A 14,389-nucleotide genomic window follows, 5' to 3' on the forward strand; every position below is an offset into this window, starting at 1 on the left:
TCACGCGCACAAAATTTGCATTTGATCTTCGATGAATATTCGGAAGCATTTGAGGTTTTTTCCGTGGGCCTCTTGAACTGCTTTCTTTTATGCCAAATTCGATTCGTGCTTTCAATGCCTTCTGCTTGTGTTTTTGACATCTCCATTGTTTTTCCCATTTGTATTAATTTCTCCATCGTTATTTCGGGGTCTGCTAACGCTTTTCTCCGCAATTTTGAAGATGAACCATTTTGTATGATCTGAGTTTTTATCTCTCTGCTTTCTTCATGAAATTCGCAGGATTTGGCCAAAATTTTTCAATCTCGTATAGTACGCGGATATGTTTTCTCCTGGGAGTTGTTTCGCTTGACGAAACTTATAAACTTCGAATTCTATATTCTTCTGTGGAGTGAAGTAATTTCGTAACGCTTTCTCCGCTTTTCTAAAAGCATCTTCTTCTCTATCTGGCTCGTCAATTTCTAAAGTTTCGAATATCTCATTAACGTCTTCACCGACATAGTGCAGGAGCATCGCCATCTTTCTTGCGGCGTTTGTGATGTTCATTGCCAACAACAAATTCTCCAATCTTGATACGTATTTTCCCCAAGCTTTTCTAAGGTCTGGTTCTTCTAGGTTGAACGTCGGGAAGCTAGGCAAAGCTGTCATGTTGGAAATGTTGTATCTTTCTCAGGATCAAATCGTATTTCTTCGTCCCTTCGTAATCTTTGTCGCCAGATGTAATATTGTGAGATTTCTCCCCTTTTGTTGCTTAGTCATGTTACTTATATATAGATCATTACTTAAATGTAATATAGGTTGTATGACGTACGAAATACTAATAATTTGCATAATAACTATACTACAAGATACAACATTTCTTTCATGCTAAGAGCTAGACGCAACCCGCCCGGACGTCAAAAATGAGTTATCACTCAATTAAGCTTTTGCTCTTTGCCTTCATTCTTTTTCTGACAGTCTACACATCAATGCAAGAATCACTTTGTGGCAGTAAGTGTTTTAGTTAATAATGTGTTAAAGCTTTAACTCCATGGCATGGAAACGATAAATTTCAAATTTAATGACATTTCAGCCAGTTTTTAATATTGTAGCTCAGCTGTTCAAAGTATTTTCTACGATGTGCATTTGAATTTATCTAATGAAAACAGTAAAAGAAGTTAAACGATATGCTATTTTGTTGTTTGTTGAGTGCAATCATGTACTGATTAACTGCATTAAAAATATAGCCTTTAACGAGCGTTTATTCTGAAACTCTATAATTCATGCAGCTGCAAAACAGGTAGGATTATTTTAATTGAGAGAATAAACTTCTTCTTTCGTTCTATTCGCGTCAGTAGCTTAAAAAGAAATTAATGTGTTTGTGCTTTTTTTGTTTAATGCCTAATTTATTAAATGCGAATTTAGTCTTGTGTGCCTCAAAGTTAAAATCAAGTGGTTAACTTCCACTGAAAGAGAGTGATGTCGTCGCTTAAATTTAAGTTTCAATTCGTCATCAAAGTAAATTGTTCGTGTTTGCATCTCATTAATTATTTGTACACAAACCATTAATTCCTATAAAATAGTTTTATTATCAGTGTGTAATAAATCGTTACCAAGATATATTTTAAGAAAAGAAGAAATATTTAAATGTTAAAGCAGATCTGCTTTAAAGAAAAGTTTCCTATATTTCAATAAACATGCATGCAGAAAATGCTAGATATTTCAGTCACATGCCCATTTCTATAAATAACTTTTTCTGACATTTTGGCTTGCAGTTAATATTACGTGGCTACCGGTAAGTGTGAGTGTTTTTCAAGCAAAGGAGAGGGGAGCAAATTCATAGATCACTCCCCCCCTAAAAATATGTAGAAAAGCTCCTCGTGGTCCATGCACAAGACTATGTTGCAACAAATTGTGATGTTTTTGCAGTAATTTTACTATAGCAAATTGTTTTTTAATAATATAATTTTGTATTCGGTATAAAGTAAGAGGAGGTGACAAATTCAAAGAAATTCAAACGGATGTGTTAAGGATATACTTTTTCAAGTTTGATTCTGAGAAATCGATACGGAGATTATCTTTCGCCAGTCTGCATGTCAACATTATTGACATTCTACAGTAAGACGCAAGCTGCAGTAGTCAAAATTGAGTGATTGAAGAATGAGTCATTCAAAGCTTTCGCTCATTGCACTCATCCTTTTTCTGAAAATCTTCTCATCGAAGCAAGAATCACTTTGTGACAGTAAGTATTTAAGTCGATCCTTTATGTAGCGAGGAAACGACATTTTATTTGTCACACCCATTTCCCGCGCATTTTTATGTAATATAATGCCTCAAAAGCTTATGGACATTTTTAGTCTACCTGTAGCATTTGGTTCATCGCTTAAATATATCAGATGGAAACAGTGAGATAGTTTTAACAAAGTACTCCTTTGTTTCTCACTATAAATGCGTCGATTAACAGCTTATGAGGTGCTTGTAATTACTAATCAGACTTCATAATTCATATAACTCTCGAGTTTGCTAATATGGTCATTTAATGCTTGTTTTCGCATGATAGTTACCCACCATCCTAAATCTGTTGATTCCGTTCAAAAAGTTTTACATGTTTATTTTCTACGTTGTTATGTATAAACCACAGAGAGGTCAAATTTCACAACTAGAATAATCTATTTTTCCTTGCACTAATTAGATGCGAAACTGCTGCACTTTAACGAAAAGTGGGGCAGGTGGCTGAATTGTTAATTGCGTGAGCTGTAAGTCAGACAGCGGGGGTTCAATCCCGGCTCGTGGCACATTTGGCAATGTGTCTGTAAACCTAGCCCGGGTTAACCAAAGCCATGTGAGGGAAATTTGGTGGGGGACAAGTAGCAAGGCTTCACATGCCGTCCCTGATTTCGACTGATTGCTACAACACGCGTAACAAAAACGCGAAAAGATATGATGATGATGATGACCGGTTTTACGCATGTGAAATGATTTGGTAAAGAATAAGTATTTAAACGATATCAGTTCGACCATTCAGTCTGTCAATTTACGTTTCATAATTAGGTTTTCTGTTGTATGGTAATTATCTTAATTTGAACGATCAAATTCCAGGAATTAAAGCTCCTTCATTCTTATGTATCTCTAACAGGGGAAGCATGTCCTAAGGAGGAGAGGGGGTTGGGGAAGTATGTCCTAAGGAAGAGAGGGAGTTGGGGAAGTATGTCCTAAGGAGGAAAGGGAGTTGGGGAAGTATGTCCTAAGGAGGTTGAGGGGTGTGTGTCCTAAGGAGGAGAGGGGGTTGGGGAAGTGTCTTTTTAAGGAGGAGAGGGGGCTTTGTGCAGCCTCTCCTAAGGAAGAGAGAGGATTGGGTGGGACTCGCACTCAAAAAAATTGAAAGTTAGCAGCGTTGTCAGGCAAAAATATTAACTTGTCAAACGGTGTCGGACAAGAAAGTGTTTTGAAGAGAATCGTCTTTTGGGAAATTTAAACATTACTTGCGAATTTTTTTGATAAAATCTTATAAAAAAACAGATTTTGATAGTACTACCTTGCAATATTACACAATAGTATTATTTTTGGTTTTCTGCAGTCAATACACCAATATTAGGTACTCAAAAAAACTTGACTCCATAACTAAAATATAGCCTATTGATTAGCTAAGGGCGAAGTCTAGCTGGGGCACACCACACAATACAGGCAACACCTTTCGTATCACAAAAGAAAAGATAACTAGAAATCAATAAAAAGACTGTTATACATCATAAAGACGTTTTAGAAACTTCGACAAGACAAATTTTATTGGTGAGTAACGTGCTGAGCAAATACAACAAGCACTGTGGTCCGATTGTAAAAACTTCTTTTGCTTTCATTCACATCCCCTTTTATAGTGTTGAGAAATGTAATCACAGCATATGCCTCGTACAAATGGAGTATCTAATTAATTAAAGTAACTAATTTTTGTTGAACTTGTTTCTGTGGTTTACACTTTGTATTCGTTACAAGAGTACAACTAAAAACGTACGACAGCTCTGGAAAATGTTTGAAAAAGTCAATTTTTTACTTAAAATTTACTGTTATTTACCGTTGAGATTGATTTGTACTGTATGTGATGTACATTGACGATGAAACTGTAGATGATGCATATTGTTATGTAGGAAAGCCTCGATCTCCCCCTGGTGGTTGTTGTCCTCCGGAATATACACATCAATGTTGTCCATTTGCTGGTGAAAATGAAGTAATACAATTTTGTGTGAAATCAAAAAAACCCATGAGCTTCAATAACACTAAAATCATTGATAATCAGCTAAATACATCCGTTTCGTATCGTGCTCAGTTTGATCCTAAAAAAGATTGTGTTCATAGTTGGCGTACTCAAGCTTGTGCAGGTGGATTTTACTTGAATCTAAGTGAACCAAATCCTCAACCCAAACCTTGTCCTTCAGGTTGGTAAACATTTCTGAAAACTCCATCAGCCAGTTGAGGAATATGGCTTCCGCAAAAATTGTATCTGAATCCTAATTATACTTTTCACTCATCCTTAAAAATATAACTAAATTATAAACAAATTGTTTGACAAAACTTATTTTGTGAAGAAAATTCATTTGAAAATTTAGGATTCTTCTGTCCACCTAAACAATACTGTCTTATACCCTGTCCATCAGGAGCTTACTGTGTACCAAAGAAAAAGAAGCTTGAAGGGGTAGGTATCCGTATCGTATAGTTCAAGTCCATCGTTGTTACTTTAGATCAGCTTAAGTTTATTTATAAAAGTTATATAGATGTCACGCTTCATTTAAAATGATAAATAGAGCTGATTATTTAGTCCGAAATTATTTTTACTGTTATATGATAGCATAGATTTAACTTTTGGGTGCCTGCGCATGGACCCACTGCACCCATTGGTTAATATGGCACTGGCCTTGATTGAACTGCCTTGGAAGTGGACTGACACTGCCTGGGAAAAAACCATCCATAGACAAAATGATCAAATCTTATGTTTTTGTTTGGACTTGTTCATGTTTGATCTTTGTAAATTTATGAAAATGTTTATAGTAGTGTCAATTAACGATGTTTTATTTTTCTCCTTACGTCCACAGAATAAAATTCAATGTGGTGGTTTTGGCGTGTGCTGTGGTAAAAATGAACCTCCACTAATACTGAACACTTCTGTAAGAAAATGTAACGACGTTGAAGATAAAAATTGTTTATGTGGCGGTACTGACGAACCTAAACCTTGTCCTGAAGGCTACTATTGTCCTACACCGAATGATAAAAAACCATGTGAGCCTGGGTACTACTGTCGTCCAGGTAGTACTGCGCCTGATCCTTGCCCGGCAAGTATAATTTTTATTAATTTGTAATAATGCCTGAGATGTTGAGAGAATGAGGATATTAATTTTCTCATATTTTTGCAATTCAAATTTTATAATTTGTAGCCTAGGACACTGAAGTTCGTCTAAGTCTTAGGGCGTGCTATATTTTAAACACTCGAGACTATAAATGTACTCATATACATCCTATTGTACCTCAACGTATCCGAAAGTGGCGGATGATGTTAAACGGCAAATCAAGGATAAACATTTTAACATTACTATTTTTTTCCTAATATTTTTTACAGTGGCTTACAAGTTGTAAAAAGAAAAGCTCTGCACCGATCATCAACTTCATTTCTCCATTAGTAATTCTTTTTATTGTCCTAATCTTAACAACTCTACTGGTGTTGTATAATAAATGGAATAAAGTCAAGCTCTATTACAATCGACTTCGAAATGGAGAAAGTTTTTTGTCAAAAGAGTTTGTCAGCGTTGACTTTGGCAGAATGCAAAACATTGTAAAGGAAGATGAAAACCGCTTTCATGAAACTGAGAAATACACCATTGACATAAGCTTTGAAAACTTGGGTCTGACGTTAAAGTCTGTAAGTGTTTTTGTATAGATGAGTGTTTTGGAAATTCTGCAAATTATTTTATTTAATTGACAAAGCTAGATCAGTGCCATAGGTCGGTTTGCACATGCAGGGCCGGACACCGGCCAATGCTAACTAAAATGCAAACTCAGCAATAAACCAATTAGTGTACGCGCTGTCTTGTTGTTATTTTATATTTAAAAAATATAATATGTACGCAATTCTAAGTTAGAGTTCTCGGTCTTAATTTGAAATACTGTCCTTTGAAATCGTACATAGAGCTTTTTTTATCGTGATAGTTACGTATTATCTTTCTCTTAGTGAAAGTCATGTTTTCAAATCGTAGACACAATAGCTCAATCTCATCCACAAACCAAAAAAGTAAACATGCTAAAGGGATAATTTCTGACATCCCACAATTTCCAAAGTTTTTCCTAGATTAGGATTTTTCATATTTTTTTTTTTTTTAGGGAAGCAGAAAGGTTGTATTACAAGGAGTCACAGGTCATGTACGCTCAGGAGAGGTAACTGCTGTAATGGGACCATCAGGAGCCGGTAAAACGACTTTCCTCAACACGCTGAGTGGTAAAGCTTATTACGGGGTATGATGAAATATTTAATTTTTCAAATTATGATATTCATTTTGATGCATTGAAAACTAAAAACTGAAATATTTCAATAGAATTAACTGTATTATTTTGATTTGTGTTCTAGATAAGAACTGGAAAAATATTATTCAACGGTGAAGCTGTAACAGGAATAAAAGAATTTAGATCTATAACAGGATTTGTGCCTCAGGTTATTTTGTTTTTAATTTCTTGATTTACTGTCCAGATGAATAGTTCTTGTTTCTTATCAGTGTGTTGTTTGTTGGGGTTCAACACATTTGAAACAGTTGTAGGAGAACCAAAGTATGGGGAGAGGAAGGTAGAGGAAAGAGCACAGCAGTATAAGGCCTTCAAGAGTTAACCTGGAAAGTAGCAGAGTTATAAGTTTGCAAGAGTTTAATGCTGCACATCTTTGCACTTTCAACATTGAAATGACAACATTGATGTATTTTTAACAGGAAGATACGATGCATAGGAATCTCACGGTTTATGAAGTTTTATATTACCAAGCAATGTTACGTTTACCATCTGAAACTAAAAAAGCAACCATCGAGTTGAAAATAAAGGAGGTACATTTATTAACTATAAAAGAAAATTATTCTTTTCATTTCTTCACCGATGAACACCAAAATGACAAATCTACATCAGTTATAAAATTTCATTGTTCTGCTTTGAGCATTCAATTAAAGTAATAGCGTTCCCGCTTTTATGACCTGTCATTTTACTTCTCTCTGAAATTTTGTAGACACTGAACATACTTGAAATTTCTCACGTTGCTGACTCGCTTATCGGGGATGAGGTAAGCCTTAAAAAGTAAGTCTCTCTCTCTGCCAGTAGAGAGGATTTATAAAAATACATATACTAATAAATTGAGGAAACAAGAGGAATTTCTGGAGGACAACGAAAAAGAGTAAACATTGGAATGGAATTGATTGCTGATCCAACTTTGCTTTTTTTGGATGAACCTACCAGGTACATATAAACATTAAAAGTTTATTGTGACCTCTCAAAAAAAGCATTGAATAGTTTATTAAAAAGGATTTGATTCTATCATACGAATTTTTATTTTTATTCCATTACTTCAGTGGTTTAGACAGTACATCAAGTTTGTCTGTGTTGAGATCACTACGAAAAGTAGCTGAGCAAGGAAAATTGACGGTGTTGTGCGTCATACATCAACCTCGTTTTGAAATATTTCGTAAGTATTTAAATGGTTTTGTTAGCTACGGCTATATGATCATATTGTTTATGTTGTTGACATGCCCAGACACGGAAGACAGGGCCACAATTTTAAATTTTCGTTTTAAAACCAAATATAATAAAATGTTGAAGTATGCATTCATGTTCAACACAAAAAAGCAATCTTGACAAGTTCCCAATGCAGTACTTTCTAATTCATGAAATAGTCTCATTTGATCATTCTAAGCCTGTGTGTGCCAGTCATACAATAAAACTATGTACAGCGCAGTTAAAAAATACAACTTTTTTCATGTGATTGTTAATCTGCATTTATCAATTTTCAGGAATGTTTCACAACATTTTGCTTCTTGGTCCTGGCGGTAAAACAGTTTATCAAGGCAACGTACCTAACGCAGAGGAATACTTTTCAAACCTCGGATTTAAAACACCTGCAAATGTTAATCCGGCTGACTTTTATATGGATGTGATTGGTGGCTCAGTTGAGTCATCTAAAAATGGAGAAATTGATCTATTTAATGCCTGGAATGACCACTCACAAAGTACTATGATCTCCAGTCATGACGAAGAACAACCCAAACCTAAAGGTAAAGAGTAATAATAAAAGTAAAGCACAAATATTTTTGATCAGATTTTCCCTAATTTGATCTTTGCTGTTCATAAATCTTTGATCTTTGCTTTTTTTATTTCAGTAAAAAAACGTGTTCTTCCTAATCCGTTTATTCAGCTTCTCATATTCACTCAAAGAGAATTTATTCTTCAATATCGATCAAGAAAAACTTTGTTAATTGATACATTTCTTGTTTTCTTTGCTGGGGCTGTTCTTGGAGCTCTTTATCTTGAGGTAAAATTTTTCTAAATTGAAGACCATCAAGCAAAATTATTTTTAAATCAACACATAGCTAATATTGCGAAATTAAGTTTTATTATATAATTTTTATTTAACCATCAAGTTTTATTTTTGAACATTCAATAAAGGTAACTTTAGAAAAGTTTACTGGTTTGACAAGAATGAGTGGAATGGCTATTGGTTTGACGACAATGTTAGCATCTCTGAGATGTTTTGGAAATCACCGAACTACATTTTGGAGGTAGCTATGAAAAGATTACTGATCTTAAATTTATTGATTTTTCTAAATTTATAGGAAATTTTAACGTTAATGTCTTTGATTTGTATTTTATCTTCAGAGAAAGTGCTTCTGGTGTTAACCGTTTTAGCTATTTCCTTGCTGTAAACTTTTCCCAAATTCCCATCTTATTGATTATGCCATTGGTCTACCTGAGCTTTCTATACACTCTTACCTCACCTAGATGTAAGTAAAAAGTGAAGAAACTTCAATTACAAAAATCATCAAAATAACCTCTTACGATGATAACATGTTTCTGTCAACTAAACCTTTCTCACATTTTCAGCCTATCTTGCGGCGCATTACATAGCTGTATTTTGTGCTCAGTTTTGCTGCTCCGGAATTGGTTATGCAATATCCACAATATTTAATCCTAAGAGTTCCCAAATGGCATCTGTCGTTGTAGTATTAGTTATGGCTATGTTGTCTGGTAAGTTTGATTAAATATTTTCTCCTGAATATTCATATAATACAGGTAATACAAAGGTCAAGACCAGTTTTATGATTGTTGTTAGACGTACGTTATGATAATCAGCCAAAATCTTTCTATGCAAAAATTTTTCGATTTTTACGATAAATTATCGTTGCTTTCAACTTGCAAAGCAAATTTGACATACGACGCAATTTTTTCGACAGTTAGATAAAATAATGCGACTCAAAAACTTATTCTGACCACTATCTCAGTCAACAGATGTAGTCACAATTTTTTTCAGAAATATTAATAAATATATGAACAATTTATTTCTTATGTAATTTGGCTTTCATTTATATTTTCCAGGTTTTTCTCCTACTCTATGCAAGCTAGACAAATTAACATTTTTTGGACCACTTGCTTACAACCTTTCATTTATCCGTTGGTTTGTCGAAGCCCTGTTTGAAAAGGAAGCATTACGTTATCCTGAAGTTGATCGTCCAAAACGTGACGGCATCGCTTTTCAAGATCATTACAGTTTAGATGGAAACTATTCTTTCTGTTTGGGAATGATTGTTATCATGGCTTTCGTTTATCGTTTGTTTGCTTTATTGTTTTTGTTGTTTACAAATCGTGGAAAACAGCAATAAAACAAAGCAAGAGGATAGTTTTGCAAAGGTATAACTCGTATATATCATAGCGTAGTAATAAAAAATTTCAGTGAAGGCAAGGAAAACATCATTGCTCATCGTGTCTTCAACGTTTTTATAGCTAGTAGTTTTTATAGCTAGTAGTAACAAAAATATTATAACGACATAGTGTTCTGTAAGCTGTGACACCTGTTACTTTTTTGTCTTGGTAACTTTTCATGTCATATGAATAAAATTAACTATCAATTATATACCTTCAATGAATTTGACAAAGTGAACAATTTATGATAAAATCTTCAGGTTAGAATGATGTCGATATTACAATTTACTTGAAAAATCTTCCTATTATGTCCAATGCACAACATACCAATGTAAACCATAATATTATGTATTATAACAACCCCAATACGTAATAGATTCAATCAAAACAGCAAATTAATTTTGTGCGAGGTATTCAGTTAATGCATGGAATTAAGAAAATATAAAGAAAGTCTTTGTTTGATTCTGAAAAACAACAACAAATTCGTCTAAGAAAGTCTTTGTTTGATTCTAAGATAACGACACCGAACTTGTCTGTTACTGTCAGATACAACATTCCTTTAATGCTAAGAGCTAGACGCAACCCGCCCGGACGTCAAAAATGAGTTATCGCTCAATTAAGCTTTTGCTCATTGCCTTCATTCTTTTTCTGAAAGTCTACACATCAAAGCAAGAATCACTTTGTGGCAGTAAGTGTTTTAGTTAATAATGTGTTAAAGCTTTAACTTGATGGCATGGAAACGATAAATTTCAAATTTAATGACATATCAGCCAGTTTTTAATATTGTAGCTCAACAGTTCAAAGTATTTTCTACGATGTGCATTTAAATTTATCTGATGAAAACAGTAAAAGAAGTTAAACGATATGCTATTTTGTTGTTTATTGAGTGCAATCATGCACTGATAAACTGCATTAAAAATATAGCCTTTAACGAGCATTTATTCTGAAACTTATATAATTCATGCAGCTACAAAACAGGTAAGATTATTTTAATTGGGAGAATTAACTTCTTCTTTCGTTCTCTTCGCGTCAGTAGCTTAAAAAGAAATTAATGTGTTCGTGCTTTTTTTGTTTGATGCCTAATTTATTAAAGGCAAATTCAATCTTGTGTGCCTCAAAGTTAAAATCATGTAGTTAACTTCCATTCAATGAGAGTAATGTCGTCGCTTAAATTTAAGTTTCAATTTGTCATCAAAGTAAATTGTTTGTGTTTGTATCTCATTAATTATTTGTACACAAACCATTAATTCCTATAAAATAGTTTTATTATCAGTGTGTAATAAATCGTTACCAAGATAAACTTTAAGAAAAGAAGAAATATTTAAATGTTAAAGCAGATCTGCTTTAAAGAAAAGTTTCCTATATTTCAATAAACATGCATGCAGAAAATGCTAGATATTTCAGTCACATGCCCATTTCTATAAATAACTTTTTCTGACATTTTGGCTTGCAGTTAATATTACGTGGCTACCGGTAAGTGTGAGTGTTTTTCAAGCAAAGGAGAGGGAGCAAATTCATAGATCACTCCCTAAAAATATGTAGAAAAGCTCCTCGTGGTCCATGCACAAGACTATGTTGCAACAAATTGTGATGTTTTGCAGTAATTTTACTATAGCAAATTGTTTTTAATAATATAATTTTGTATTCGGTATAAAGTAAAGGAGATGTGGATTTATTTCAAAGAAACTAAAAGATACTATGTACATCTTTGATTCTTTGACAAAAGAACGGAGGTTATCTTTTGCCATCTGCATGTCAAATTATTGACATTTCTTGAAAGACGCAAGCTGCAGTAGTTCAAAATTTGATCATTGAAGAAGACATCATCAGCTTGCTATCAGCCATATATGAATCCTTTTTCTGAAAATCTTCTCATCAAAACTTCACTACCTCACTGTAATGTGTTTCGTTTCTCTGACAGTATGTCTTTGGAATGGACATTGCACAAACATTTTGGCGCATTTTATCTCATATAATTTTTAACGTTTATAGACATTGTAGTCTACCTGTAGCATTGTGGTTCAAATCGCTAAATATATATCAGATGAAAACTCAATAGTTTTGATAATGGAACTCCTTTGTTTCTAATTATCGCATGAATCGATGAAAGCTTTATTCTGTAAATAAAACAAATTCTAACTCATTTATGTCATTCACCATAAATCCTTTAATGATTTATCTTTTCTGATAGTTACCTACCATCCTAAATCTGTTGATTCCGTTCAAAAATTTGTATATGTTTATTTTCCACGTTGTCATGTATAAACTGAAATTGGCAAAGTGAACAATTTATGATAAAATCCTCAGGTTAGAATGTCGATATTACAATTGACTTGAAAATTCTGTATTATGTCCAGAAAGCAACAAACCAATGTCAACCTACTATTCCATAATAAGTCAGTGTCCTTTCTTGCAAGATACAATAAAGTATATGTGCTCAATTTCAAAACATGTATTAAGAAACATACAAGAAGCCATTTAAAGTAAACCAGTAAACTTAACGTCATCAAACCTATTTGTCAGTAAGATTTTCAAAATGTCTATCAGTTTCTTAGTTAGAATGCAAGACATTGATGACATGAGCATACCACTGCACCAGGACTAAAACTCAAGCTATTTAGAAGCTTTTTTTGAATTCTTTGCAGAAAGCACTATATTAACAAAGAAAATCACAGATGGAGGAAGCTTGACATAATTAGATTTAGTCTTGGGCAGCACAGTGATTAAGGATAATTGCTGAACTTGAGCTTGAACACATTGAGATGACCAGACATAACAGATGCAATCATAAGTCTGTCCAATTTTCTTTCACATTATTATATTGACTTAACTCTTAACCACGATGATATAGCAGTTCAGTTATCACAACTAACATCAACAAATTTCAATGACATTGTCCATTAAACAATTACACTCAATTGTTGTTGGTAAAACATCATGCCTCATAACCTGCATTAAAAAGTTATATTTTTTAAAACATTCTATTATTTATCAAGACAATCAATAAATTATTTGAATTGGGAGAATAAACTTCTTCTTTCGTTTTCTTCGCTTCAGTAGCTTAAAAAGAATCATGTTTGTGCTTTTTGTTTAATAGCCTAATTTATTAAATGCGAATTCATCATGTAAACAAGTCTTGGTTAACTATAAAACAGTTCTGTTATTTTAAATTTTGTTTTGTTTTCGTTATGACGTGAATCTTTACGTTAGTTTGTCATGAACATTGTACACTGAAAACCGTATCTTCAGGTCTTGTATCATCATGTGCGATTTTGTTCCATGCTTCTTACAAAGAAGAAATATTCAAATGTTAAAGCAGTCTGCTTTAATGAAGATGACTATAATAAACAATGCAACAGAAAATGCATTCTTTTTGAGTCACAAAGCCAATTTCTTAGTAACAACTTTTCTGAAATTTGCCTGTAGTGCTTGTAAATTTGGAATTCGCTTTACGAGTATATTTTGAGTGATTGTCGAAAGAAATTCTTTTGTAGTTCACTTATTATAGATTTCATTACCCCATTGTAATTAAGTTATCACGATTTAAACGTATATTTGCTCCTTCAAGTCACCTTTTGAAAATGAGAGATGTTGTTAAACGTTTGAGTGTTCACAGCTACTCAACCAATCAGATTACAGATATTTCACTATAATTTTCTTACTTGGTCAATGAATTTTCAGACGACAGATGTTAAAACAGCCATTTGAGTTTGCAGTTGCTGTCAACAATCAGATTGAATAATCCCACTTATCATTTTAAACATCGTAATTTTGGAACTAAACTTCGTAATGCAAACACTGAAATGCAGTAGTCATTGATTAAAATTACGATTAAAAATATGATAATTTGCAAATTAAACCAATTTACAAATATTACAAATAGCTGTAATGTTGCAAAAAGTCCAGAATTCTATGCTATTATGGCCAGCTCATTTTTATAAAACCAAGATATTGTTTTAAAAAAAACAGCTAAAAAAATTAACAAAAGCTAACATAGACACAACAAGACTAAATGAGCAAAACTCAAAATATGTTGCTGTAAATTGTATAAAAATTTCATGTTAAATATATCTTTAAAAGTTTTATTGTTTGACCTGTACATGTACTTCATGTACATTTGGTGAATAATTAACAATAGTAAAAAGCGATATTTTTATTCCCAGCCATTTTCCAATTGTTGTGAAAATTCATTTAAACAATTATAGCCTTTCAAACTATCCTAGATTTACAGGCTTAGGTCAAGCATTGCTCGTTTGATATTGACTGAAGGCTGAAGCTCCATTCGTTTCAACTTGTTGTGTTGTTTTACATACATGTGTGATATGAGAATGCACCTATTTATGTGCAGTTTGTCTGCCATTTCCTTAAGTGATTGTTGATTAATCATCACATGGAAAAGTTTACATCTGCATAGTAAAGACGATTCGATTTTCGATCATAACGAGAACAATAGTCCAAGTTGTAAATTTTTGTTAACTTTGTTTAA

The 14,389-nt window shown here is 33.2% G+C and overlaps 1 protein-coding gene across 3 annotated transcripts; it reads left to right on the forward strand.

Annotated features, from left to right (window-relative positions):
• Nucleotides 1–845: 845 nt before the first annotated feature.
• Nucleotides 846–10,302, forward strand: LOC124440141 (ABC transporter G family member 28-like). 3 transcript variants are annotated; one of them, XM_046990489.1, is made up of 18 exons: nucleotides 846–987; nucleotides 4,119–4,198; nucleotides 4,327–4,406; nucleotides 4,578–4,663; nucleotides 5,061–5,297; nucleotides 5,582–5,881; nucleotides 6,340–6,471; nucleotides 6,584–6,667; nucleotides 6,936–7,046; nucleotides 7,223–7,276; nucleotides 7,352–7,449; nucleotides 7,563–7,675; nucleotides 8,001–8,261; nucleotides 8,367–8,518; nucleotides 8,653–8,765; nucleotides 8,863–8,987; nucleotides 9,088–9,231; nucleotides 9,580–10,302. In XM_046990489.1, the coding sequence occupies exons 2-18, from the start codon at nucleotides 4,194–4,196 to the stop codon at nucleotides 9,861–9,863; spliced, it is 2,379 nt and encodes a 792-aa protein (XP_046846445.1). In that variant the 5' UTR covers nucleotides 846–987; nucleotides 4,119–4,193; the 3' UTR covers nucleotides 9,864–10,302. The 3 variants fall into 3 exon arrangements, with proteins under 3 accessions (XP_046846445.1, XP_046846430.1, XP_046846437.1); XM_046990474.1 differs by having other exon boundaries at nucleotides 4,119–4,406; XM_046990481.1 differs by lacking the exon at nucleotides 846–987 and adding an exon at nucleotides 1,897–2,218 and having other exon boundaries at nucleotides 4,119–4,406.
• The last annotated feature ends 4,087 nt before the right edge of the window (nucleotides 10,303–14,389 follow it).

Source organism: Xenia sp. Carnegie-2017, unplaced genomic scaffold (assembly GCF_021976095.1).
Source record: "Xenia sp. Carnegie-2017 unplaced genomic scaffold, XeniaSp_v1 HiC_scaffold_1, whole genome shotgun sequence".
NCBI classification, from domain to species: domain Eukaryota; kingdom Metazoa; phylum Cnidaria; class Anthozoa; order Malacalcyonacea; family Xeniidae; genus Xenia; species Xenia sp. Carnegie-2017.